Source organism: Engraulis encrasicolus, chromosome 14 (genome assembly GCF_034702125.1).
Source record: "Engraulis encrasicolus isolate BLACKSEA-1 chromosome 14, IST_EnEncr_1.0, whole genome shotgun sequence".
Classification (NCBI taxonomy): Eukaryota; Metazoa; Chordata; class Actinopteri; order Clupeiformes; family Engraulidae; genus Engraulis; species Engraulis encrasicolus.
This window is the reverse complement of record NC_085870.1, coordinates 15,556,399-15,581,225: the sequence shown is the minus strand read 5'-3', so window position 1 is coordinate 15,581,225 and position 24,827 is coordinate 15,556,399. Positions and strand designations below refer to the sequence as shown.

The 24,827-nt window shown below is 43.2% G+C and overlaps 1 protein-coding gene across 1 annotated transcript in view; it reads right to left on the bottom strand.

Moving 5' to 3' along the window:
- The window catches only part of scn8ab (sodium channel, voltage gated, type VIII, alpha subunit b), a 66,709-nt gene continuing 41,882 nt past the window's right edge, over positions 1-24,827 (bottom strand). The window contains exons 15-28 of the mRNA XM_063215059.1: positions 24,175-24,531; positions 21,428-21,667; positions 20,674-20,922; positions 17,226-17,234; positions 15,378-15,495; positions 14,405-14,559; positions 13,152-13,325; positions 11,300-11,422; positions 6,911-7,195; positions 6,702-6,755; positions 6,352-6,489; positions 5,860-5,964; positions 4,847-5,117; positions 1-1,193 (exon numbers count right to left, since the gene is read on the bottom strand). Of these exons, the coding sequence (XP_063071129.1) occupies positions 28-1,193; positions 4,847-5,117; positions 5,860-5,964; positions 6,352-6,489; positions 6,702-6,755; positions 6,911-7,195; positions 11,300-11,422; positions 13,152-13,325; positions 14,405-14,559; positions 15,378-15,495; positions 17,226-17,234; positions 20,674-20,922; positions 21,428-21,667; positions 24,175-24,531 (3,444 nt within the window). The 3' untranslated portion in view covers positions 1-27. The remainder of the gene's footprint in view (positions 1,194-4,846; positions 5,118-5,859; positions 5,965-6,351; positions 6,490-6,701; positions 6,756-6,910; positions 7,196-11,299; positions 11,423-13,151; positions 13,326-14,404; positions 14,560-15,377; positions 15,496-17,225; positions 17,235-20,673; positions 20,923-21,427; positions 21,668-24,174; positions 24,532-24,827) is intronic.

Below are 24,827 nucleotides of genomic sequence, written 5' to 3'. Positions count from 1 at the left end.
GGTCTCAGGGAGCCGTGCGTGGCAGCCTTAACACTTGGATTCCCTGACTTCTTTTTGGTTCCGGCCCTTGTTGTCCTTGCGTCCGCCCTTGCCGTCGTCCTTCTCGTCCTTCTTGTCCTTCTCGGGCTTGGTCACGCTGTCGTAGGACGGCAAGGAGGCGGTGGAGGGCGTGTTCTCCTTCTTCTCCTGATTATTTGTTCCGCCGTTCTCCAGCTTGTTGTTGGCCTTCCGGCGCTTGTAGGTGAAGCCGGTGCGCGCCAGGTGGGAGCGGTAGGCGCGCTGGATCACCACCACCGACACCTCCTCCTGCTTGCGGCGCAGCGTGGTGGTGATGGGCTCGTACGACACCTTGGAGGGGTTGGCCGCCACGAAGCGCTCCTCCATCTGCTGGCGCATCATGTCCAGGTCGCCGCTGTCGCCCAGCACGCGCTTGGTGAAGGCGAAGAGGATGTCCAGGCAGTGTATGCGGTCGCCGCTGACCATGGGCATGTCCATGGCGATCAGCTCGATGATGTTGGGCTTGGGCACGCGCAGCGGGTGCTCCAGCGTGTCGGCGAAGTCGGGCAGCTTGGCGAAGGTGATGAACTGCGAGGCGTCCGGGTCGAACTTCTCCCAGATCTCGTAGAAGGACTCGAAGTCGTCCTCGCACAGCGGGTCGGCGCTCTCCTCCGTGGCCACGCTGAAGTTCTCCAGGATGATGGCGATGTACATGTTGACCACAATCAGGAAGGACACGATGATGTACATGACGAAGAAGAAGATGCCCACCGACGGGTTGCCACAGTTGCCCTTCACCGTGGTGCCGGGGTTCTCCAGCTCGGGGTTGCAGTCGGGCGGGTAGTTGAGGATCGGCGCCAGCAGGCCGTCCCACCCGGCCGACGTGGTGATCATGAAGAGGATGATCATGGAGTTGCCGAAGGTCTCGAAGTTGTACATGTCGTCGATGCCGATCTCCCGCTTGACGTAGGCGAAGTTGGACATGCCGAAGATGGAGAAGATGAACATGACGAGGAAGAGGAGGAGGCCGATGTTGAACAGGGCGGGGAGCGACATCATCAGGGCGAACAGCAGCGTCCGGATGCCCTTGGCCCCTTTGATCAGACGCAGGATGCGGCCGATACGGGCCAATCGGATCACACGGAACAGTGTGGGCGACACAAAGTACTTCTCAATGAGATCCGCCAGGAACATACCTGAATGAGACAGAAAAAAAAGATATTAGGCAGGGGTGTCAAACTTGAATTCACAGTGGACCAAAGTCAAAATCGTGGTCCGAACTCAATATGGGGTCCCTTGCGTATGAAACCTGTGATATACATAAACAAGGGCGTAGACTTGGTCTCAGCTTTGGAAAAACTCCATCTGTTCAGGCACTTCTTACTATTTCAGTGGTGTAGCTTCGTACAGATCCTTTTGCTTTTCTGGTGGCATTGCCTTATAGGGCTGGACTATACACAGCAAAAAAAGAGAAAAAAATGCAAACAAACGTAACAGTAATGTAATGATTATATTCCGCTACAGATGACCACACATCCTTGTCTGTACAAAACATGTCTGCGTGCTCTCCATTTCGGAACTACCACGCGCAACGACGAAGCTTAACTTGCGACTTCTCCTCATGCAAGCATTATCGGTAGAAGTAGCGGTATGGATAAACGAAGTTCCAACTTTGAATACTGACTGGAGTTCTCAAAAATAGGTGAATAGAGGAATAATTTCATGGAAATGGGAGCTACTATGTACAGTTCTACCAGGAAGATTTGAATTACTTCCCCAGCTATCAATAATACCTGCATTAACCAATCAGACTCTCCTTCTCCAATAGGCATCCCTCACTTCAGCGTCCTGTCAATCACCAAATCAATGCACGCATTTGGGATTCTCCCTCTACGTCACTAATTCATCCTTTCATTCAGCCAATAGATTATAGTCACTGCTTTAAAGAAATATCCTGTCTCAAGCTGTTCTCTGCTTCTAGCTCAAGCCGACTCAGATGCCACCTCCACCCCTCCTACCACCGTCACCAGTTGGTTCCCGTCTGAAAGGGGCAGGCTACGCCCACCTCCATCTCCGATAGGAGGACATGCACTCCTACCATGGAATTCGATGAGAAGATGGGAGCCTGTACCAAAGAGATTCATACATTGCATAACTCATGTCAATCATTGTCAAATAAACGTCAATAACAGTTTCTCTTGCCTCTCGAGTCTTTATGGTAGAATTGAAATTAACTACTGTAGAAAATATCAGTGGGGAATATTTTGTCTCCACAAAATATTGTATGTGAGTGACATGTCCCTACCATACCTATGCACACCTATGTCAAAGGAATCAAAATATACAATTACGTAATTACATGTGTTTGATAATAGGTAGGCTATTTAAGTTTTTTGTTTAATCTTAAAGCAATATTTTGGAGATTAGCATATTAAAATATAAAGTAAGAGAAGCGCACTTTAGGGAAAATAGGTCATAAAAGTTTCGATTGGTGCTCTGCAGGTCCTCTCATTCCATTGTTTGGCTATGCAGTATTTGTAATGCTGGTGTAAAACCACCAGGGGGCAGAATCCCAGGAAGTGAGTAATAGAGGCTCCATCTTCACAAAATGCAGCCATTAAGGCTATGCAGGCCATTTTAGCACAGCTATGCTGCTGTTATGTTGTTTACACTCACCAGTCAGATAAAGCAATTTGATACCCTAGTCTCTGGGTTATATGTCTGGATAGGAAATATTTGTGTGCTTTCACTAAACACCAGCCACATTGCATGGATGACTAAATGAATGCACAAAGACTAAAAACACACTGAAGCTTTGTAAAGCCACAAAGTCAACTATTTCTCAACTCAACTGTTAGTTTTTGAAATAACTATGAACTATCTACTATGTATGTGTGTAAAAATCCACACTTGCATACAAATGTATGTGTGATGTTATCTTGATATGTTTGAGACTTTGTGATTTGGGTTTGACACACCAGAATTTGCAGATGGAAGGCCACACACAGCCGGTGTGGTGGAGAGAGTAGCCTCATATGAGTAACAGTAACACAGTATCTGTCAACATCAATTGATGTCTGTTTACTGCACCATGTGAGTGACAGCTCGCTGTCACTCACCACAGACATTGCATCAACAACACACATGTCAAGTCAAACACCAATCCTCAGAGGAAGATTAGCTCGCACCAGTTTGATCTACTGTACGTAGCACATGACATGGCTGTCGTGTGGAGTAGGGGGCAGGTGGGGAGTAGGGGTTGTAGTGGGATGCACTGCAAACATCTGTAGGAAATTGAAAGCAAAAGCCCAACTGGGAAACTCCAACTCCCACTGTCATTGTGACACAGCACACAAGTATTCTCTGCACACTGCACACTACGAAATTGCATTTATGCCTCACCTGTGCAAGGGGGCAATGGCACCAATGGCGCCCGAAAGGGAGTAGTGCGGCAGGATGGTACCATGCTCAGGGTCCCTCACCTCAGTCAAAGGCAAGCGTTTTTCTCCACCGACGCCTCTTGGTGACATCATCACCACTTTTGGTCAAGTTGCAGATGATATCTTACCATCATTCAACATTCTCAGTCCAGAATGCATTGCTGACTCCTGAAGGAAGGCTGTCTTTGATGCAGTGATTCCCACCCTGTGGGTCGGGGCCCATTGGTGGCCCGTGAAGGTATTGGAAGTGGGCAGTGAAATAATCTCTATATGAAATAATTTCTAAATAGCTAAATAAAATTTGTGCATGTGTGTCTGAATTAAACAAAGTTTTCTCCTGAAGTATATGATGTATTACTAAGTGTGGGAAGGATAGCCAGGACGTTGCAAGCCCACCATTGGCGGTTGACCTATCTGGTTTACATCAGACCATATCACAAGTGAGATATGGGCTGGAGACTGCCTACTGAATTTCTCGTAGGGGAGGTGCGGTTTACCATGGGGCACCTAAGTCACGCCCTTCTACTCCCGGTCCATGGGGCTTTAACTCGCACAAATTTTGAATGAGACTGAATGGAGTGAGTCAAGCTAAATCCTGATTCCGTTTGGCATGTGCTCTGGATTTCACATATGACAGCAGTGAATTTGAAAGGTTTGGATTGGCATGTAAGACCACTCATTTTCAAAGGTTTTTTCAGTATTTGATGCCGTATCTTTTTTTGTATTTGACCTGAAGCGAGGCTGAAGGTGCACAGCCAGCCCTACCGCTGCACTGCTGCTGAAGTGGCTGCACGTCAGACATGGGACTTCTGTTGTGTAGTCCAAATAATTACATATTTTTGCACGCACACAACTCACAAATCGCTTGTCAAGTGAAGTCGACAATCACACCATTGGTTATCATTAATTTTGAGGTACAGCATATGTGTGATCTCGGGGGGAATGCTAGGTGGATCGGAAAATAGGTTTCATCAGTCCATTACAGCCCAGTCAAAATATTTGACTTTCTCAGCCCCATGAGCTGGAAGGGGAGGAGACTTAGGTACCCCATTGCCAACGGCCGTTTATTTGACATATACTTACAGTACATAGCCCATAGCCAATCGTCTCAGTTGTATTCAAACAAACTGCAAGCTTTCATTTGTTGAGTAATACACGTCATCATCTCTCCACGCCTCCCCGCACTCGGATTGGCTCCCTACCTCAGGCAAGCGCTTTGGGAAGAGCTTCCATGCTGTCTTTCAGATCGGAATGATCGTGCAAAGCAGCATGGGATTTCCCAGGCTCGACATGTGTTGACTATTTTTTTCAATTGTATTGTTCATTGGGTCAGAGGTGGGCCATTTAGAGATTTTAATGGGCCCCAAGTTGAAAAAGGGTGGGAACCCCTTGCATTAGGGGGAACTCACCCACGATGGAGAGGATGACAACGACAGAGTCAAAGACGTTCCATCCATTGGTGAAGTAGTAGTGCCTCAGAGCGAACAGCTTCAGCACGAACTCGGAGGTGAAGACCACAATGAAGACGAAGTTGACCCAGTAGAGGATGTTCTCCGTCTCATCGCTCTGGTCGTCCGTCTCCACCATCATGGTCACCATGTTCAGGCAGATCAGGATCATGATGGAGATGTCGAAGACCTGCTGCGTCACAAAGTCAAACACTTTCCCCTGGATGTTGTTCTGCGGGAGGGAAATCGCGCGGAAAAAGGAAGGTAATTAATGCCACGCATTGAAACACATCATGCGAAAGAAGCAAACCAAGTAACAGACAATTACAGTGTGTTACTTGTGTTCCGTGTGTTGAGCATCTTGTTTTCAATGTCGTCATGACAGAGAGACAGAGGGAGAGAGAGAGGAAGGTCAGACTCTAACACGCTTTTTACACATAGCCGGGTATTTTGGAAAACGAACAATTTCTTCCCTCCGTTTTCCTGAATATCTTCGTTCACACACATCGGGTGTATCTGCATAAATATGCTGTCGAGAGCTGTCATGAACATGCTACGCCTGCAGGCGGCAGTATAGTTAGAAGGAGAAAGCCATTCAAGTCTCCGTTTTCCTCTGTTGACATGCAAACAAAAGTTTTCGAAAATCGGCACTTTTGCCGCAGTTTTTGGACAGAAAGGTTGACAGAGGAAAAAATCTCCGTTTGTGTGTGAACGAAAGGCACAATCGAAGGAAAAAGTCTCCGTTTTCTCTTTTACCTGGGTATGTGTAAACAGCGCGTAGATCTCTAAATGGGAACAGGAGAGTGAAACACCACGGAAATGGGTTTTGGGACAACAAAGTGACACATATTGTATGTATTGTATATTGTGAATATATAGGTATTTCAATAGTTGTGTCCTGTGGACTCGGAATGGGCTGTATGATACATTGCTGTGTATGTATTTATATTTTGTATATATTGTGATAATTGTACCTGTGGTCGAGGAATGGGCTTTTGGGGCTTTTTAGAGCCCAGCTTTTTCATGGCGTTGTAATATTTCTTCTGTTCCTCTGTCATGAAGATATCCTGACCTCCAAAGTGCAGGGACAACACAAGCAGTCTGGTTACAACCACGAACCAACCACCGTAGCATCTCCATTTATTCATAAAATGCTAATGGTATGCTATTTTTTTATGCCTGCTAAGGCATGTATTACAGGCTAGTGTATTATATCCCAGCATAACACTGGGATTTAATACACTCATAGCGCAGTGGCCAAAGCATCCAGCGACTTACAGTACGGCTTAAGACCACTCTAGAAACCACTAATCCGCTAACTAGTCCACACACAGTAAAAAACGCAGTGTTCCATAGCACTTGCTACATGCTGAACTAACACTGCAATTTTCACTGTGCAGTTGCCCTGTACATCTTGACCCTATGGCCTTGCCGTAGCATTGCATAGAACAGAGGTGAGCTCTTATCTTTTTCTTCTGCTGGTTGAAGTTGTCAATGATGACACCGATGAAGAGGTTCAGTGTGAAGAAGGACCCGAAGATGATAAAAATGACAAAGTACATGTACATGTAGATATTGTCCTCGTACATGGGCTGGTCCTCAACCTGCATAAAAACCAGCGCACACACACACACACACGCGCACGCGCGCACACACGCACGCACACCCACACACACACGCGCACACACACACACACACACACACACACACACACACACACAAAGCACATTACAACCGAACTACATTGTAATGTATTGAGCATTACATGTAATGCATTATATTGCATTACATGTTTTTTTGCGTTCATGCACGGTACCTTTCTTGAATCCACTGCAGCATACATGATGTCCATCCATCCTTTGAATGTGGCCTAGAAAGGGAACCGCGTAGACAAACCATTAAAGAATAAACCTTTCCGTATTGCCTCGTGGTCTCCATGTCATTTATTTTATGGTATCACAATTCATAATACAAGTTATCAGTCTCAGGTCTCAATACATGTACGTATAATGGAGCAACACTTACCACTTGCAAAAGAGCCAGGTAGCCTGCGCCCACGTTGTCGAAGTTGATTTTGACGTTTTTCCAGCGCACCTCCGTGTGGTTGGACTCTATGAGTGCAAAACACTGCGTGCGGTTGTTGACGTCCTCCGGGTTGAAGTACTCTTTGGCCGTCTCGTTGAAGCAGTAGTAGTACTTCCCCGCAAACAGGTTGACGCCCATGATACTGAAGATGAGCCAGAAGATCAGGCACACCAGCAGCACGTTCATGATGGAGGGGATGGCACCCACCAGGGCGTTCACCACCACCTACAAGGTAAGAAGGATACACCAGGCCAGACACACAAGTATGCACACATGCACGCACGCACACACACACACACACGTGCACACACACACACACACGGACGCACACACACACACACACATACAAAAAGTGAAAATCTAGCAAGACAATCATATCCAATATGCATACTAAATGTAATATTTCTGTTTCTTAGGCGACCTCTATGCACCTAATACTAATGTGTACAGCCATGGCATAGCCTGATTTCTGATGTGTTAAGAAATTGAGCTTCCTTCAAGTCCTGTTGAATAATGCCTAGGATTAAATGTATAATCAACCTATGTCACTCTTTGCTCCATCTAGAGTACTCATCTAGATTTTCACACATTTATCTCTGCAGCTAGGTCAAAATGGCCCCTCCTGAAATCATGCTGTTTGACAGATTAACACATGGCCTCAGAAATCACAATGCTGTAGCCTGCAATTCAAATTGCATTGCATTGACTTCATAAAATAAATATTGGAAGCTCAAATCTATGTTCAACTACCTTGACGTGTATTATCCAGATATAATTACTGATTCAATATGCACTCTGTAGTCTTACTACTGTATATGTAGTACTATACAACATGTACGCTATGATTCAATATGCTACTCTCTCCCGCCTAGAGTAACGCATGCAACATCTCTCTTGTACACCTACACATGCATGCAGACACACACATACCGTACATACACATGCAAACACATGCACTCCTGAGGGGAGATGGGGAAGATGTATACTCTTACACCGACACGCTTTATACATGGGTTCACCGTGTTTGTAAACACGATATTGTGAGGAGGGGCAAGACACTGGCAGCCAACCACGTGAGCTAACCGACAGCGGTTTCCACCAATCAGAGGTTGAGTTGTGTGCAGTTATTTTCGCGCAGTCAGGGGAAAACCAAAATTTAGAATCCATGTATTCTTAAGGTAGAGTGGGTAAGTTTAATGGGTCATTTCCCGAGTCTAGTTCTAAAATCTCAAATCTGATCTTCTTCACAATTATTTACTTCATAAATAAACCAGAAAAGAGAGGGGTTTGCAGCCAAAATGCCTATGACTAGTAAAACAAAATTACATATTTGCTTGGAGAGGATCCACTTACTCATGTACAAAAAAACGATAATTTCCAGCTATAATCAATACTTGAAAATTGATGGTGTTAGCAAATATTGATGAAAAATTTGTGAATGTGCAACATTAGAAAATGTACACACTCTACCGGTAGAGAATTTTATAGTTTTCATCGTAATACCTTTAACTTGCATTTTAATCTTTCAGAGGCCTTGCCTTGTGTTTGTCAAAGAGTATACATCAGTCACTTTTTGCATGCTCAAGGAAGACAGAGTTAGCGGGTAATCCAACCATGATCCACAACGCCTACCTACCACCAATGTCTACTAAACTACATGTGACTATCTATGACTTATGATAGGCCCAGCCACTATGGACCTTACACATCTGAGAATCCTGGTCCTAACCTACGTTGACCTTATGACTCTACATTCTCTGTCTATCTCTTCTTCCTCTGCCTTCCTGCTTTTTCTGCCTCTCCTCTATACCTCTCCTTTTAAATCTATCTCTAACAATGTTTCTTTTTCCCATTTGTTAAGCACTTTGAGTTACATGCCTTGTATGACACAGTGCTATACAAATACAATTATTATTATTATTATTATTATTATGTAAGTACAGTAAAAGTTTCTATGGGGACATTTGTTTTGTAGGGTAATCCTGCTTGTCGCAATGGTCCTGTAGGTACAGTATGACCGACCAGGTTTGTGTATGTGTTTGCAATTGTCTGCCCAAAGACCACGGAAGTGAAGGTCAAAACAGTCTTCGTAATGACTCAGTTTAGCATCAGCAAACTAAAACAGGTGAATAATTAACTCAAAAATGTTGGCTTGTTGTTGGCTTTTGTAAGATGAAGCAGAAAGCTTAAAAAGCCTCATAAGACTTGTAGTAAAAACCTTGTAACCCTAATATCTGTCAAAGTTAGAAAAGAACCATTAAAAGCATTACGTTTGCCATGATAATATGCTATGATGTCTGAGGGTCCATCTCATCTTCAGGCACGCAATGGTTGAGCGTCATTGCCTAGAAGTCCAAAATTGGAGGACTATGCTTGTGACAAATTCTTTCTGAGGAAGAATACAAGCCTCAGGGACAGCACAGCACTAAAACCTTCACTCTAACTTCACAGCACTACAACCTTTAATCTAACGTAACAGCACATCTCACATAATCACCAAACATTACTGTAAAGGTGCACTGTGTAGGATGGTGGTCAGAGTGGGTATTGCAACTATGCTGCTCATTGAACCTGTGCTGCTTTTTGACCAAATTCGATTTTAACATGAATATTTAATGAGTAATAAACTAATATTTACTGGTATGACCAAAGTACTGTCAGTTTTACAGCTAAAAATGTCTATTTCTGGAAACTCTAAATGACGGACAATGGAGAAGATCCCCCTTTTCATGTATGAAAAGTGCAAAAATGTCCCTGTTATAAATGAATTCTTAGAATTTGATGGTGGTGATATATATTTGTGAAAAGGGGGACTTTAAGGTCTGACACACTGACATGCACACCTGTCACCTCTAACTGGACAGGAGCAACTCAACCCCCCAGAGACAGACACTTGACAACCTAGCCAGCCAGCAGGTTGTATATGTATATAGTATAGTAGCCTATGCGAGGAAAACAAGAAATGGGACACATTTATTGTACGGTATGTGCCATAAGAACTGCATAGTTCATTTATGAATCATTTTTAAACTTTTATGTTGGCATGTCTTTTCCCTATGGACAGGATGGGTGACTATGCCCCAAAACGTGAGAAACACATCAGAGCCTCAAGTAGAAATGGAGGAGATTTAGGGTGTGATGAGAATAGGCAGGAGCGGCAGGATGTTCCGAGACAACATCTGACCACAAAACAGTGAAGAAAGTGCGAGAAGGAGAAAAAAATTGGGACAGATTGAGACAGAGGGCGGAAAAAAAACAGAGAATGACAGAGACATTTGAGAGAGTTGCACTGGTACAGTAAGCCAACAGTGGAAGAGATGATAAAAAAAAGATCCGAAAAACAAAGAAGATTGTTACAGGTCAGGCATGACTGAGGAGCGTCATTCCGTGCCCCCAACACAGACACTCAGTCAAGTGTTACTGCAGCTGGTGACAGAGAGTGAACCAAACAGCACAGTAAATTAAATGGTAACACTTTATAAAAATGGATGCATACAAATTATTATTAAGACTTAGCAAATAATTAACTAATGATGAGCAAAACATTAACACATGTTTTTATTACTATTTACTAAGCTTTATTAATGCTTTGTAAAACATCTACAAATAATATGTTCAATATTTTACCAAACTTTTAACAAAGTATTTTTTTTTCATTTACAAAGAAATTGTAAATGTTTGATACATATAAAATGTTAACATAACATTTCCCACTCATTTACAAAGATTTGTTAATGTTTTGCTCATCATTAGGAAATTATTTACCAAGTCTTTAAAATGCTTTTTATGAATCCATTATTGTCATTATTGTGAAGTGTTACCTAATAAATAAATAAATAATTAACGTATCCATTTGGATGGAGATTGGGCGTGATGGGGGATGCATAGTGGTAGTAGCTGTGTGGCGCGTCAGCTCACTGGCTGTGTTCAGAATTGCCATCTCACGGTAGCTCATGCCAGCCTTGCACTCAGTTCCGAAGGTGAAGCATTGCACAAGCATTGTTCATATATTTTTCTTTTCTTTTCTTTTCTTTTCTTGCCTTCTCTTTTTGGTAACTCTTTAATTTTGAGTTCATTTGTTAGCCACTAAGACATGCCTAATGATTGTTTGTATAAGGGACTTATAAGACAAGAATTTAACAAGGCTTAATGCGCATGCATTAGTGGCTATCAAGTGAACCCTAAAATAAAGGCAGTACCATCTTTTTTATTTTATTTTATTTTTTTCTGCAGGTTTAGCGGTACAGTAACAGTAGTCGTTTGTTGTTTTAAGATGGCTGCTCTCTCTCGGCATGCTGTGTGGAGACAGGCATGCATCGAGCGTCTTACCCTCATGCCCTCAAATCGCGACAGGGCCCTCAGGGGCCTAAGGGCTCGCAAAGTCCTCAGGGACTTAATGGGGCCCAGGTCAGAGTAGCCAAGAGCGTTAGCTATAAGGCTGACTATTGACACCTACACAGAGAGAAGGAGAGAGGAGAGGGGAAAGGGCAGAACGAGATGGGAGGAGGGAGGAGGAGGGAGGAGGAGGGAGGAGGAGGAGGAGGATAGGGAAGGGAAGGAGGAGGAGGAAGAGGGAAAGGGAGAAAGAGGGGCCACACTGTTAGAGGATTTTACAGAGGAAATTAAGAAAAAGATTGTGTGAAAGAGAAACAGAGAACTGGAGAGAAAGGAAGGAAGTGGCGGGAGCTGAGGATTACTGACACATGGAGTAAAAACTCTGTACGCTCAACAAGGAAATCAGAGAGACAAAAAGATAGAAGGAGAGAAAGAGAGAGGGAGAGATAAAGGTTAAACAAGGTTCCCATGCACAACAAGACACTGGACACAGGGGACAGAAGACACATCTCTCCTGTCTAACAGAGCTCTGGCCACTGGCTTAGCTTCAGTCTACGCAGGAAAGAGAGAGAGAGAGACTGAGCTACGAGAAGGTCACTTATCATTGTACCTGCAAAATGAACACACACACACACACACACACACACACACACACACACACACACACACACACACACACACACACACACACACACACACACACACACACACACACACACACACACCTGAAAAACAAATCCTACACACAAGCATGTTGGCAAAAAACACAGAACACACACAAATGTAAACACAACACGATACCCAGACACACACAGTGAGTACACACACGTTGCACCACTTGGAGTTCGGCAGGAGGGAGGGAGGGAGGGGGAGGAGAGAGGAGGAGGAGGAAGAGGAAGAGGAGGGCTTTCTGTGAGGTCACTACTATCTGTTGTCTTACCCTGGCCCTTTATTGGCCCACACCAGTGTCACTCAGGCTTGGCCGCCTCCCGACACTCAGCCAGTAGAGTCTTGGCTATGGAAAAACAAACGTTAAAGCGCGCATCTCTCTCTTTCGCTCAGATCGACTTGCCACTCGCACACAAACACAAACTTCAGCACGTACTATGTTGCACACAGATGGATATGAAGACAAAATGCCCGCAAATATATGTCAGCTTTAGTTTCGTTTACATTCGATGTAAATATAATGTACATTTGTAAATGACCATGACTTTCGTCTATTTGAAATAGTCTTTGAAGACTTCTTGCACACCATTGGGCAGGTACCTACATCGACGTGGGCCCAGATGGCTGCCGATTTCACAAGAAAAACCTCCACGCACTGCCCTTATTTGCAGCATTTAATTGCAATGTTTTGGTCTATCAATCCTCATCAAGAAATGAGGACAGCGTGTGGGAGTTTTGTACGCATGTCAAAACTCCCACAGGCTCACGGGCTCTTCAGCCATGGATGGCGGTGGAGGGATAGGTACGGGTGAGATTTGAACCAGCAACCCTCTGATCTTAAGATCACCTCTCTAACTACAAGGGTCTGCCTGCCCCAAGCACTTCTGCAAAATGTCAGGGGTACCAACGGGTCCATGTACGAATGTACCAATGAGTCGACCCCATAGTAAGAATCCCTGTGATGGCCACGGTGCTCCAATTGACCACAATGCTACATCTCGCTACAAAGATCATTTGTCTATCACACAACGTACATTACATTTCCTCATATTTAGTTGAAGTGATTTACAAAAAAAACACATACAATATAACAACCACTTAAGCATGTTATCACAGTTGTAACTGACTTTCATACAATCATACAAATGTAAAAATAAAAAAAAAACTGGATCCTTACATCGACAATGAAGAAGTCGAGCCAGCACCAAGCGTTGGTGAAATACTTCTGGAAGCCGTAAGCGACCCACTTGAGCAGCATCTCAAGGATGAAGATGTAAGTAAAGACGCGGTCAGCATACTCCAGGATGATCTGAATGGTCTTACGTTGCTCAATGTACACGTCCTCAAAGGCCTGAGAAGAGAGACACATAGGGCATGTTGAACCGTTGCAACATTTTTGAATGAACTGAATGAACGAACGACTTGTATGGTCGCAAAAAAGCAAAACATTCTGCAACAGACCTTCTGCTATGTTAGCTACCGTTTGGTTGGTATGTGTTTGACCAATTACAGAATTGTAAATGTGTAAACTACTGAGAAAGTTCTGCCAGGAAGATTGGAATTAGTTTGGACACCAATACTTTCACTAACCAATCAGTGTTAGCCTAGTAAACCAGCGCCACCCGCTGGACGCCAAAAATGTTCGCCTGCGAGTGGTCTAGCCTCGGATCGGTTAAACATTTTGAACACATTGCCCTGAGTCTGGCAGACCAATCACAACGCAGATATTTGTTTTGAATTTGTTTTGAATCAAAGCAGGCAGGGTTTTGAGGGAGTGACGACGAAGCTCGCAACGTTGGGAAAGCACATCAACGAGAAAGATCGCTGATTGGTCAGAGCGCCAGCCTGTAGGCACAGGCACGGTTTGAAAAACAACAGGTTGTTCTCATCAACAATCTTTGGATGTATCGTTCATTAGGGCCAGACTAAATTACACAGTCTCACATTTCGGCTGGTTTATCAGGCTAAATCAGTGTCCCTCTTTCATCAACAGGCATGAGCTCTCACATCAGCATCATGTAATGCATATTGTCCAATCACTGCACGCCATTTGGGAATCACCCCTGCGTCACTAACGCATCCTTTCCCTCTCAGCCAATAAATGAGACAACGTTGCGAAGATTGGGCATTGGCGCTACTATCATGTTATTTCCACCCTATTCCCACACTATAATATAACAATAATAACATGGTATTAGTGGTTTTCATTTGCATGTTATAACAATTCTTCCGTCAGTTATTTTCCTCTGGGTGTGGAGCGAATGTGTTCATGAAGTACAGAGTGTGTGCTAACCATTAGCAGCTAGTGTAGTGTAGGTGTGTGAGACAGAGAGAGAGAGAGAGTGTGTGAGTCTGTAGTCTCTGTGTGTGTGTATTTGTGTGTGTTTGTTGTGTGCATATGTGCGCTTTTGTAAGTGTGTAATATCTCACCAGGGCTCCACTACTGAGCAGGATCATGAAGATGATGAGGGTCTCAAACCAGTTGTGCTCCACAATGAGGTAGCACGTCTTCCTCAGGTACCACCAGTACTTCCCCCAACCCTCCGTGATGGACGTGTCACACCACGGGTAGCGTGCAATACAACCTGAACAAAACAACACGCATTGTGAGGCATTTAGAAAAACAGGCTGAATTCTGGTTGACTGGTTGACTCTATCCTAATGTATACTGTACACTTTTATATTGATATGCATTGTACTACGTCTTTGTGTTTAAGGCTTTGTGTAAGTGGATATTTTTATCCATGTTTAATTTAGACCCAGTTTACATACTGTATGTAAATAAAATAACTCAATTGCTACGTATAGTATGTCAACACAAATCACCTGCCATGGAATTACTTCTTAACCAGGTATAAACATTTTTAATAAATATATGCATATTTTCCATTGTACACATATCCCTTTCATGAGCTAAAACTCTGTTTATGAGGCCAAGCGTATGAAGTAGGCCTACGTGTAGTATGCATTTACAAAAGTATACGGTATATACTGTATGTGTTAATGGGGTCAACTGTAACTGCTGTTTTTGCTCTAGTTTTAATTAATGGAACCTGAATGCTAGACATATTTCCCTCGGAGCATGCCAGGACTTGTGCGAAAGCATTAAGGCTTATCCACATAGCATGTACATACTATATTGGCACACAGGGTATCACATTGATATTCTGATACTGCGTGTCCAAAGCTTTGCATTTGTATTTGATATTGCTTATGTTTTTTGTATATTATCTAATATTGGATATACTAGTATTCAGTATTAATAAAAAGCTGGAAGCCACACACACACACACACACACACACACACACACACACACACACACACACACACACACACACACACACACACACACACACACACACGCACGCACACACACACACAATCACGCAAACAATCACTCACCATCTGTCCAGCAGCGATCTGGGTCCACATACTCCTCCACCACCTCAACAACCGCCATCTCATCATCATCGGGCTTGATGTCTATAGTGCTCCCCTCTGACGAACTAGTGTCATCCAACTGCAACACACACACACACACACACACACACACACACACACACACACACACACACACACACACACACACACACACACACACACACACACACACACACACACACACACACACACACACACACACCTCGCTTGAGCATCTCGAAATAAATGCATGCCGAAGTCACTAGAAAATCATCAAACGTGCACTCACAAGTGATGCCCTACTTATCCTACTTGGTTCAGTGCTTTAGCATAACAAAGGGTGCAATTTGTAGAGCTGAAGAAAAGAATAACTTATAAATTAATGTATTTATAATATTTACATTTTAGGTTCATGTCACAAGAGATATTGGTAATAATATATATTCCAAATTGTATAATAAAATAATAACATAACATTATGATGCAATAAATACATGAAAAAGAGGAATTTACAAAATCTTTAACTGCAATCTTATATTGTCAATGCAATCATATATCGACTTTTATATGACAATCTTAATCAGTAGGCCTAACCTTATCAACCCCATCGACTTGCTACTGAAGCTAGGCTAATATGCTAATATGACTAATACACAACGATAAAGTAATACACTAAGCTACGTTGATATGGGAGACTAATACACAAGGCTAGGCTAATACACTAAGCTAAGCCAGAGGGCTAAGCTAACAGACTAGGCTAAATAGATAGGTGAGGCTGGGCTAAGGAAACAGCTGCTGTAGGCAGCGTGGATTGTTCTACAGCAGCACTCCGTCTGGGACGGCTGCCAAACCTCTCTCCCCCTCCCCTCCCCTCCCCTATCTCCCTATCTCTCTCCCCCTCCCCTCCCCTCTCTCCCTCTCTCTCTCTCCTTAGTTTTATTGCACTCATGCATGCATGCGCGCACATACTCAGGGGGAGAATGAACAAGAGAGCACGGGAGAAAGCAAGAGGATAAGAAACAAGGTAGAGAGAAAGAGGCAGATTGATGGAGAGAGAGAGAGAGAGAGAGAGAGAGAGAGAGAGAGAGAGAGAGAGAGAGAGAGAGAGAGAGAGAGAGAGAGAGAGAGAGAGAGAGAGAATGAGAGAGAGTGAGCGAGCTCAGATGTACAGCAGCTCACTGAGACAACAATCCCTTCGCATCTGAGCGGCCATTTTGGCCCAAAGCTGATCTGCGTGATATAGCAAGATCAGCTATCCTGTTTTTTTTTTTTGGCAAAAAAACTCACTGCACACTGCATACACTGCCAAGTCCACCACAAACATGCGCGCGCGCACACACACACACACACACACACACACACACACACACACACACACACACACGCACACGCACACGCACACACACACACTTCCAAGGCCGAGAACAAGCAAACACAACCTGTCCGTCTGCCAAACACAGAAGCAGGTCATATCCAACAATGCACCACAAGCAACGTCATACATTACACACACACCAAGTGACTGCAAACATGGCCATGGTCTTCTCTTGGGGGGCATCTCTTCTCATCTACACCACACCTTCTCCTTCCCCACATCCCCTAATCAATGGATCCCACACTATTAAGTATCATTTACGGTAAGACTGGAGACATTCCACCCCCAAGGTGATATGAGGTACTGTGAGGACACCAGTGTTGGGTAAGCTACCCAAAAACTGTAATGCATTACTGATTACATGTTACTGTCTTTTCAAAATAATTCCTTACACACTACAATATTACTAGTTATATTGGGATGGAGAAAGCGATATTTTGAATTTATTTATTTACAGGGAGTGCCTCTTGAGATGTAACATCTCATTTTCAATAGGGTCCCCTTAAGTCTGGACAATTCAAACAATACAAGACAATACATTACAGCACTATACATTCATTCACTCACATTCACACACGTTCAATCCACAGCCTCCTCACCCCTCCCCTCCCGTACAACCCCCTTAATACTGTGTTCTTTGTAATGGATAAGACAAGTGCATTGCGTATAGGCAGTATAATAGGTACTAAATAAATAAATAAATAAATAAATAAAATAAAAGACATGAAATTAAAATTAAAATTAAAACAGGAGATCAAAAATCCAGAATCCGAGAAGGCATAAAAAAAAGAAAAAAGGAAACAGAGATTCACTGCAAACTGGGAGTGCATGCCAATCTGGACTCAGTGAGACTGCGAACTTGCAGGAATAACAAAAAGAGAAGTTAATTTGAGTTGCAGCAGTATTAGTGAAAACATGTACACGTGTTGCGTGCATTCAAATACATTGACAGGGATGTCTTAAACTGCCCCAGGGTTGAGGATGATCTTATTGACCCAGGTAGTGTATTCCAGTCAAAAGGAGCTTTGTAATTAAAACAACGCTTGCCGCTTTCTTTGGAGATGTGTGGCACAGTAAGAGAAAGGTGTTCGGTGTGCCTTAACCGAAAGTTTGTATGGTATGGTATCAAATATTGTTTTAGGTAAAGTGGATAGTTGAGGTGTAGACATTTATAGATGATCAGAAACCAATGGAACTGCATCCTTACTTTGGGTGAAAAAATGTTTAAAGAGTTATACAGAGTGCAGTGATGTGTTCTGTAGGGGCACCTAAGCACAAACCTACATATATTGTTGTAGGCAACGCTCAGTGGCTTAAGATTAGACTCACTGGTATTCTGATACACTACATCTGCATAGTCTATAATTGGGAATAAAAGTTGTTTCATTATTCTTGTTCTGATCTGTATTGTGAAGCAATTATTGGAACGGTGCAACATCCTCAGATTACAGTTGAGATTTTTAACTACAGAACCTATGTGTGATTTGAAAGACAGTTGGGAATCAAGCCGTACACCAAGATATTTATACTCATCAACTTCACCCAGGGGTGTACCATCAATAAAGTTCACAGCCAATTTGAATTGACTCCTTGTCGCTGATCTTGTTGGGAAAAAAACATGCAGAAAGACTTATTTTTATTGAGCAACAAGTCGTTGCATTGAAACCACTTTTGAATTCTGGTGAAGTCTACTTGCAGATCAGACTGAATCTTAGATAGATTAGTATTAGAATTATAAAGGACTGTATCGTCGGCATATAAATGTATAGAGCAATCTTGGCAGACAGCAGGGAGGTCATTAATAAAGACTGAGAATAAAAGAGGCCCAAGCGATGACCCCTGAGGAACTCCTTTTTCAATGAGAGTATATTGAGAAAGACTTCCCTGGAAAGACACACACTGTTGCCTAAGGTGTAAGTAAGAGTTGAACCATAGAAGTGCCTGTTTAGAAAGACCTATCGACTGTAATTTGTCCAGTAAGATGTAGTGGTTTACAAGATCAAAGGCTTTAGATAAATCAACAAAAATTGCACCTGTGGACATGCCTTTATCCAAGGATGAGTAGATGTCATTGGTGAACTTTAGTAAAGCTGTTGTTGTAGAATGTTTTGGCCGAAAGCCTGATTGGTAATGTGATAAGATAGATGCTGAATTAATGTAGTTGTAAAGTTGGTTAAATATTATTTTTTCAAAGACTTTCACTATACTGCTGATTATGGAAATGGGCCTATAGTTATTGATATCTGATGGATCACCACCTTTATGAATTGGGGTAACTCTGGCACGCTTCCATTTTACTGGGACCTCACCTGTACTTAAAGATAAGTTAAATAGGTCAGTTAGTGGGTAAGACAGTACATCTGAAGCGATTTTTATAAACTTGGTGTCCAGGCCATCTAGGTCCTTACCCCCTGGTTTCAGTTCAGATATAGCTCTTTGCACATCAATGGGGTGAATAGTAGAGAAGGTGAAAGAGGAAGACTCTGGATGTTGAACGCAGTTGATATTGTTTAAATAGCAGGTCTTTGTGTTACAAATGGAGGCAAAATGCTGATTAAAGGCATTTGCTATTTCAGAAGGATCAGAGAGGGTATCATTGTTCATTTAAATGTTGGTTGGAGTGTTCGAGTTGGGTTTGTTATTTAGTAGACAGTTTAAGTTATTCCAAAATTTCTTGGGGTTGGTGTAATCTCTACATAGGTTGTTTTTGAAATAATCAGATTTAGCATTGCGTGTCTTAGTTGTGCAGACGTTCCTTAAATGCTTGTAGGCTTCCCAATCTTGGGGGTTGTTTGTTGCACTGTGTTTTTTCCATGCCTTGTCTCTAAGTTTAAAGAGTGTCAGTAGTTCACCATCAATCCAGGACAAGTGCCTTCCTTTTACCCTTACTGATCGCCACGGTGCATGTTGGTTGATAACAGAAAGTACTTCAGTATGGAAAAACTCATAGGCATCATCAACTGAGGGAATTAGATGAAGTCTATGCCAGTTAATATTCCGTAGATCATCTAAAAAGTGAGTTCTGTTAAAGTACTTCATCTGCCTTACTTTGATTATTTTAGGTGGTAGGCGTGGTGTTCTGATTTTCCATTTACAAGATACAATTGAGTGATCACTAAAGCTGTCAGGAAGCACCGCAGAGTCTATGATCCTGTCAGGGTGGGTGACTAATATCCAGTCTAGTAGTGTTTTAGATGTATTTCCAACTCTGGTGGGTTCTTTGATTATCTGTGTCAAGTTGAGACTTTCAATGATATGTCTGTCTTTAGCCGAAGCACGGTCTAACCAATTGCAGTTAAAGTCGCCAAGAATTATCATCTCTTTAAAGCTATTTAAAGAGCTAATGGTATTGCTAATACATTGTATAGAGTCAGAAGGTGAATTGGGCGGTCTGTAGATATTAACTATTAGTAGGTTTTTGTTTTCATGAAAGCAAATTTTTACACAAAGACATTCAAAATGAACAGGAATTTCTGTAGGTAAAACAATCTCTGAATGCAGGTGTGACACTATATAGGTGGCGACCCCACCACCACGTGTGGCTCTGTCAGCTCTAAATAAGGTATATCCATCGATATGAATTTCATCATCTGAGACATCACAACTCAACCAGGTCTCAGAGAGGGTAATAACATCAGGTTTATTGTAAGCAAGCCAGGCTCTCAGATGATCTATTTTATTTGGTAAACTCCTGATATTTAAATGTATCACTTGAAACCCTTTACTTATATTGAATTACTCTTTTAATAATGAAACAGTAAAAGGGATTGGTGGTGAAGAAGGAAAGGGCTATAGAACTTGACTTAAGGGGTAGGCCTACCTGTGGCACAACGAAAAGGCTTGGGGGTACACAAGAAAAAAAAGGTTGGGAAACATTGCTTTAAAGAATTTGTCCTGACTTACATCTTTGCTGTTCTCAGCTTCCGACTCGCTGCTGAAGTCCTCGGTGTTGAGGTTTTCGAAGTCGGACTCTCCCACGGCAATGGGAACGCGTACGGTGAGGTTGGGGTTGTGGATGAATGACATGCGGTCCTCGTCGATCATGTACTTGCCGACGCTGCTGCCGATGCCACTGGTGGTACCGTTGCCATTCTTCTGGTAATCCAGCATGTCACCACGCCCGATGTCTGCACCCATATGGTTGCCCATAATCTTCACCTTGTAAAAACAAATGCAATGAGAGACGTTCCAACAAAAAACAAGCGCAATGACAGACATGGCAATATGGTCCCAAAAAGCGCAATGACAGACATGGCAATATGGTCCCAATAACACATGTGGCGTCAGATTCTTATGAAAGTTAAAGAATGTTTCTTCCGATCCTTAAACCAACAGGGGTAGCGAACCTATGTCTCAAGAGCCATTTACGGCCCTTGAAAAACGGCCATCTTATCCGCCTCCGACATAATTTTAATGTTGTGCAGTTTCACATGAAATATGACATGCTTTGTAAAGAAATGTAAGAAATTACACTTGCAAAACAATTTATATTTTCAGGGGACCTAGTGAAGGTGGGGTCTGTTGTTAAGGTGGCCGCCTTCAATATAGGCCTAAAATGCAGGTGGAAATCCTGGTTTGTGTTCTTAGTACAGCCCTTGGAGAACTTTTAAGCGGCCCCTTGAATGAAAAAGTTTTCCCACCCCTGCGGTTGGCCAACGCAGCCCCTCCTCACCTTTTCATCCAACTCATCGAGCGGCTTCACATCGTCCTCCTCGCCCGGCTTCTTCTTCAACACCTGGTCTATGAAGACACGCATGTGTATCTTGAACCAGGCGATGCCCTTCTTGATGCGAATCGCGGAGATCTGCAAGTTGTTCATCTCGCCGTCATCATCGGTAGCAGCCAGGTTGTCCGCGCTGAAAGAGCTCAGCAGCAAGGCAAGGAAAAGATTCAACACCTAGCATGGGACAGATACAAAGGAAAAGAAGATTCAACACCTAGCATGGGACAGATACAAAGGAAAAGTTTCAACATCAGGGTCCTATATTACAAAGCTGGTTCAGGATAAGTTAAGGTTAAATTAAGAGGTAAATCGTCTAATACAAGAGCTTTTCTTAGGAAAATGAGGACTCCAGGCTCTTCTATTAGATGATTTACCTGTTAACTTAACCTTAACTTATCCTGAACCAGCTTTGTAGCATAGGCCCCTGATGTTGAATCTTTTCATTTGTTCATTATTTTCCTTTGTAGAATAGCCCCCTGATGTGGGAACTGTAGATGAACAAAAGTCAATATGAACATGAGCTTATAGAAAGGTCATACAACATTAAACAAAAAAAAACTAAAAAAAAAGAATCCTGGAGTTGCAGAGTGGCAGAGGAAGGGAGAGGAGGTGAGTGCAGAGGGGACCAGGGATTCTGCCAGGTGGGAAAAGTCTGCCCAATCCTAACTCATTTTATTACTTTGATGAGAAAAAATGTGTTTTATCGTTGCATAGGCCCAATTATTAGTTAGGAACACCATGGGTTCATGAAAGTGTGTGTGTGATAGTGAGATTGTAGCTATTCAGTACACTAAATGTTGTGACGTGTTGGAAATCAGAATGTGAGGAGAAAGTCTGAGGGGTCTGCTTTTGTATGAAACGTCATGTTGGGCTGAATTGGATACGCATGTCCTTGTTGCAACTTGAAATCAGTCAATAGAATTACATAGAAAATAAGGACAGACAATGCACGAGATCATATGACAGTCACCAAACACGGCAAAATCAATATATGACTTCTCACTTCCTGCTCAAAGGAAGGTGGGGCAGGAAGTGGGCACTTGCATGTATAGGTCAGTGATGGAAATCTGATCCAAGGGCTGTAATTTACACATGCCATTATCGTATGCCACATATAGGGTGTGTACTCAGAATTCGTTATTCATACAATTTAATATGTGGTGTGCGCACACAGGAATTCACGTTCTGTACATCAATTGTACTTTTTACAAAAACAGTCTCTGATACCTCTACATGCTGTTTCATGGATATTGGAAGTAGTTGATTTTGAGTCTGTATCTACTGAAACAAGACAACAAGATCAAGGATTTGAAACGAAAACATGGAATTCTATGTGTGCTTTATTAAGTGGGCTTGCCCTACCAATTTTCGGATGTGTTCATGCTCTAGGGTAGGTACATGAACTGATTAGATTTTGGAGGCCATTTTCAAGATGGCTGAATTCAAGATGGCCGAATTTTTGTTTGGCCCCTAACTTCTCAACGGATGGATGGATTTGTCCCGGATTCGGTGTGTTAATGCTCTAGGGTAGGTTCATAAACTGATTCGATTTTGGAGGCCATTTTCAAGATGGCTGCAATTCAAGATGGCTGAATTTTTGTTTAGCCCGTAACTTCTGATCAGATGGATGGATTTGTCCCAGATTTGTTAGGTACATGAACTGATTAGATTTTGGAGGTCAAAACTCTGGCCCAAAAGGCAAGCCCACTTTTAGTATTTTCTGTGAGAATGAAATCAAGTTGTTTGTAGTGATCACCCACCTACTGTGATGCTGGTCCATCTAACTATCAGGTTTCTCTTGACCACGAAGACAGTGAGGCACATGGCCTGTCCTTCCACCTCCTGGCAGTCCCACAGGCTTTTCAATGTTTTACATACGTTATTGTTATACAAGTATAACCCTCTACACTTTCAATACTCCTTAACAGGGCTCTAAATGAACAATGTCAGAGTGGCAGGTAGAAAAGACCAACTTACTATCCACTTTGACCCATTTGTGAGTGTGCGTTTTGGTTAGTAAGATTAACATCTACCTGCCATTTTGGCCGGTGGTAAAAAAAAAGTGAATTTAGGGCCCTCTCCTAAATAAACATGACTCACCATCAGGTTTCCGATGACCAAGGCCATCATGAAGACAACAAGGCACATACTCTGGCCTGCCACCTCCATGCAGTCCCATATGGTCTTCAATATTTTACATACGTTGTTTTTATAATATAATCTATGTTTTGAATACCCCTAACATAGGGTGACCAGACGTCCCGGTTTGACCGGGACAGTCCCGGTTTGGAGTTGTGTGTCCCAGGTCCCGAGCGAACTCTCTCGGGACACAAATATGTCCCGGTTTTGGCCACCCACTACATGGCGCCATGTCTATCAGGGTAAATATATGGAAAAGATGACATGTTTACCTGACACAATTAATGGCAGTCAGCGCTTGTATAGAAAGTCTGAAGGAGTCAGTTGCGATTTGTCATTCCTCCCTCTAAAATTGATTAGAATGCAGGAAATTGCATCTAAAAAATACAAATTTTCCTGGGGGAGGACCCCCATACCCGCCCGCCAAATATTGTCCTTCAGTCACGCACGAAGTGTCCCGGTTTCAGACTACAAAAATCTGGTCACCCTACCCTAACAGGTCTCTAAATTAACACCTGCCAATCTAAATAAACATGACTCACCACCAAGTTGCCTATGACCATGACCATCATGAACACGATGAGGCACATGCTCTGTCCCGCCACCTCCATGCAATCCCACATGGTCTCAATCCACTCGCCGCACAGCACGCGGAACACAATGAGGAAGGAGTGGAAGAAGTCGTTCATGTGCCAGCGCGGTAGTTCACAGTCTTGGGCAATCTTGCAGACGCAGTCCTTGTAGCTCTTGCCAAATAGCTGCATGCCCACCACGGCAAAGATGAAGACGATGATAGCCAATACGAGGGTCAGGTTACCCAGAGCGCCGACCGAGTTACCGATGATCTTGATCAGCATGTTCAGGGTCGGCCACGACTTGGCCAGCTTAAACACTCTCAACTAGAGGGTGATGAGAGAACGAGAGAGAGATAAAGAGAGAGAGGGAACACAAGGGTCAGGTTACTCAGAGCGCCCACCAAGTTACCGATGATCTTGATCAGCATATTCAGGGTCCAACATATTAGGATGTCATACAGAAACAATCGGGGGATTGCGACACTGAGAGGCCCTCCACGTCTGAAACGCACACGCACACGCACACATACATGCACGCGCACAGGCACCACTCACCGATCTGAAGGATCGCAGCACAAAGAGGCCCTCCACGTCTGGAACACACACGCACACGCACACAC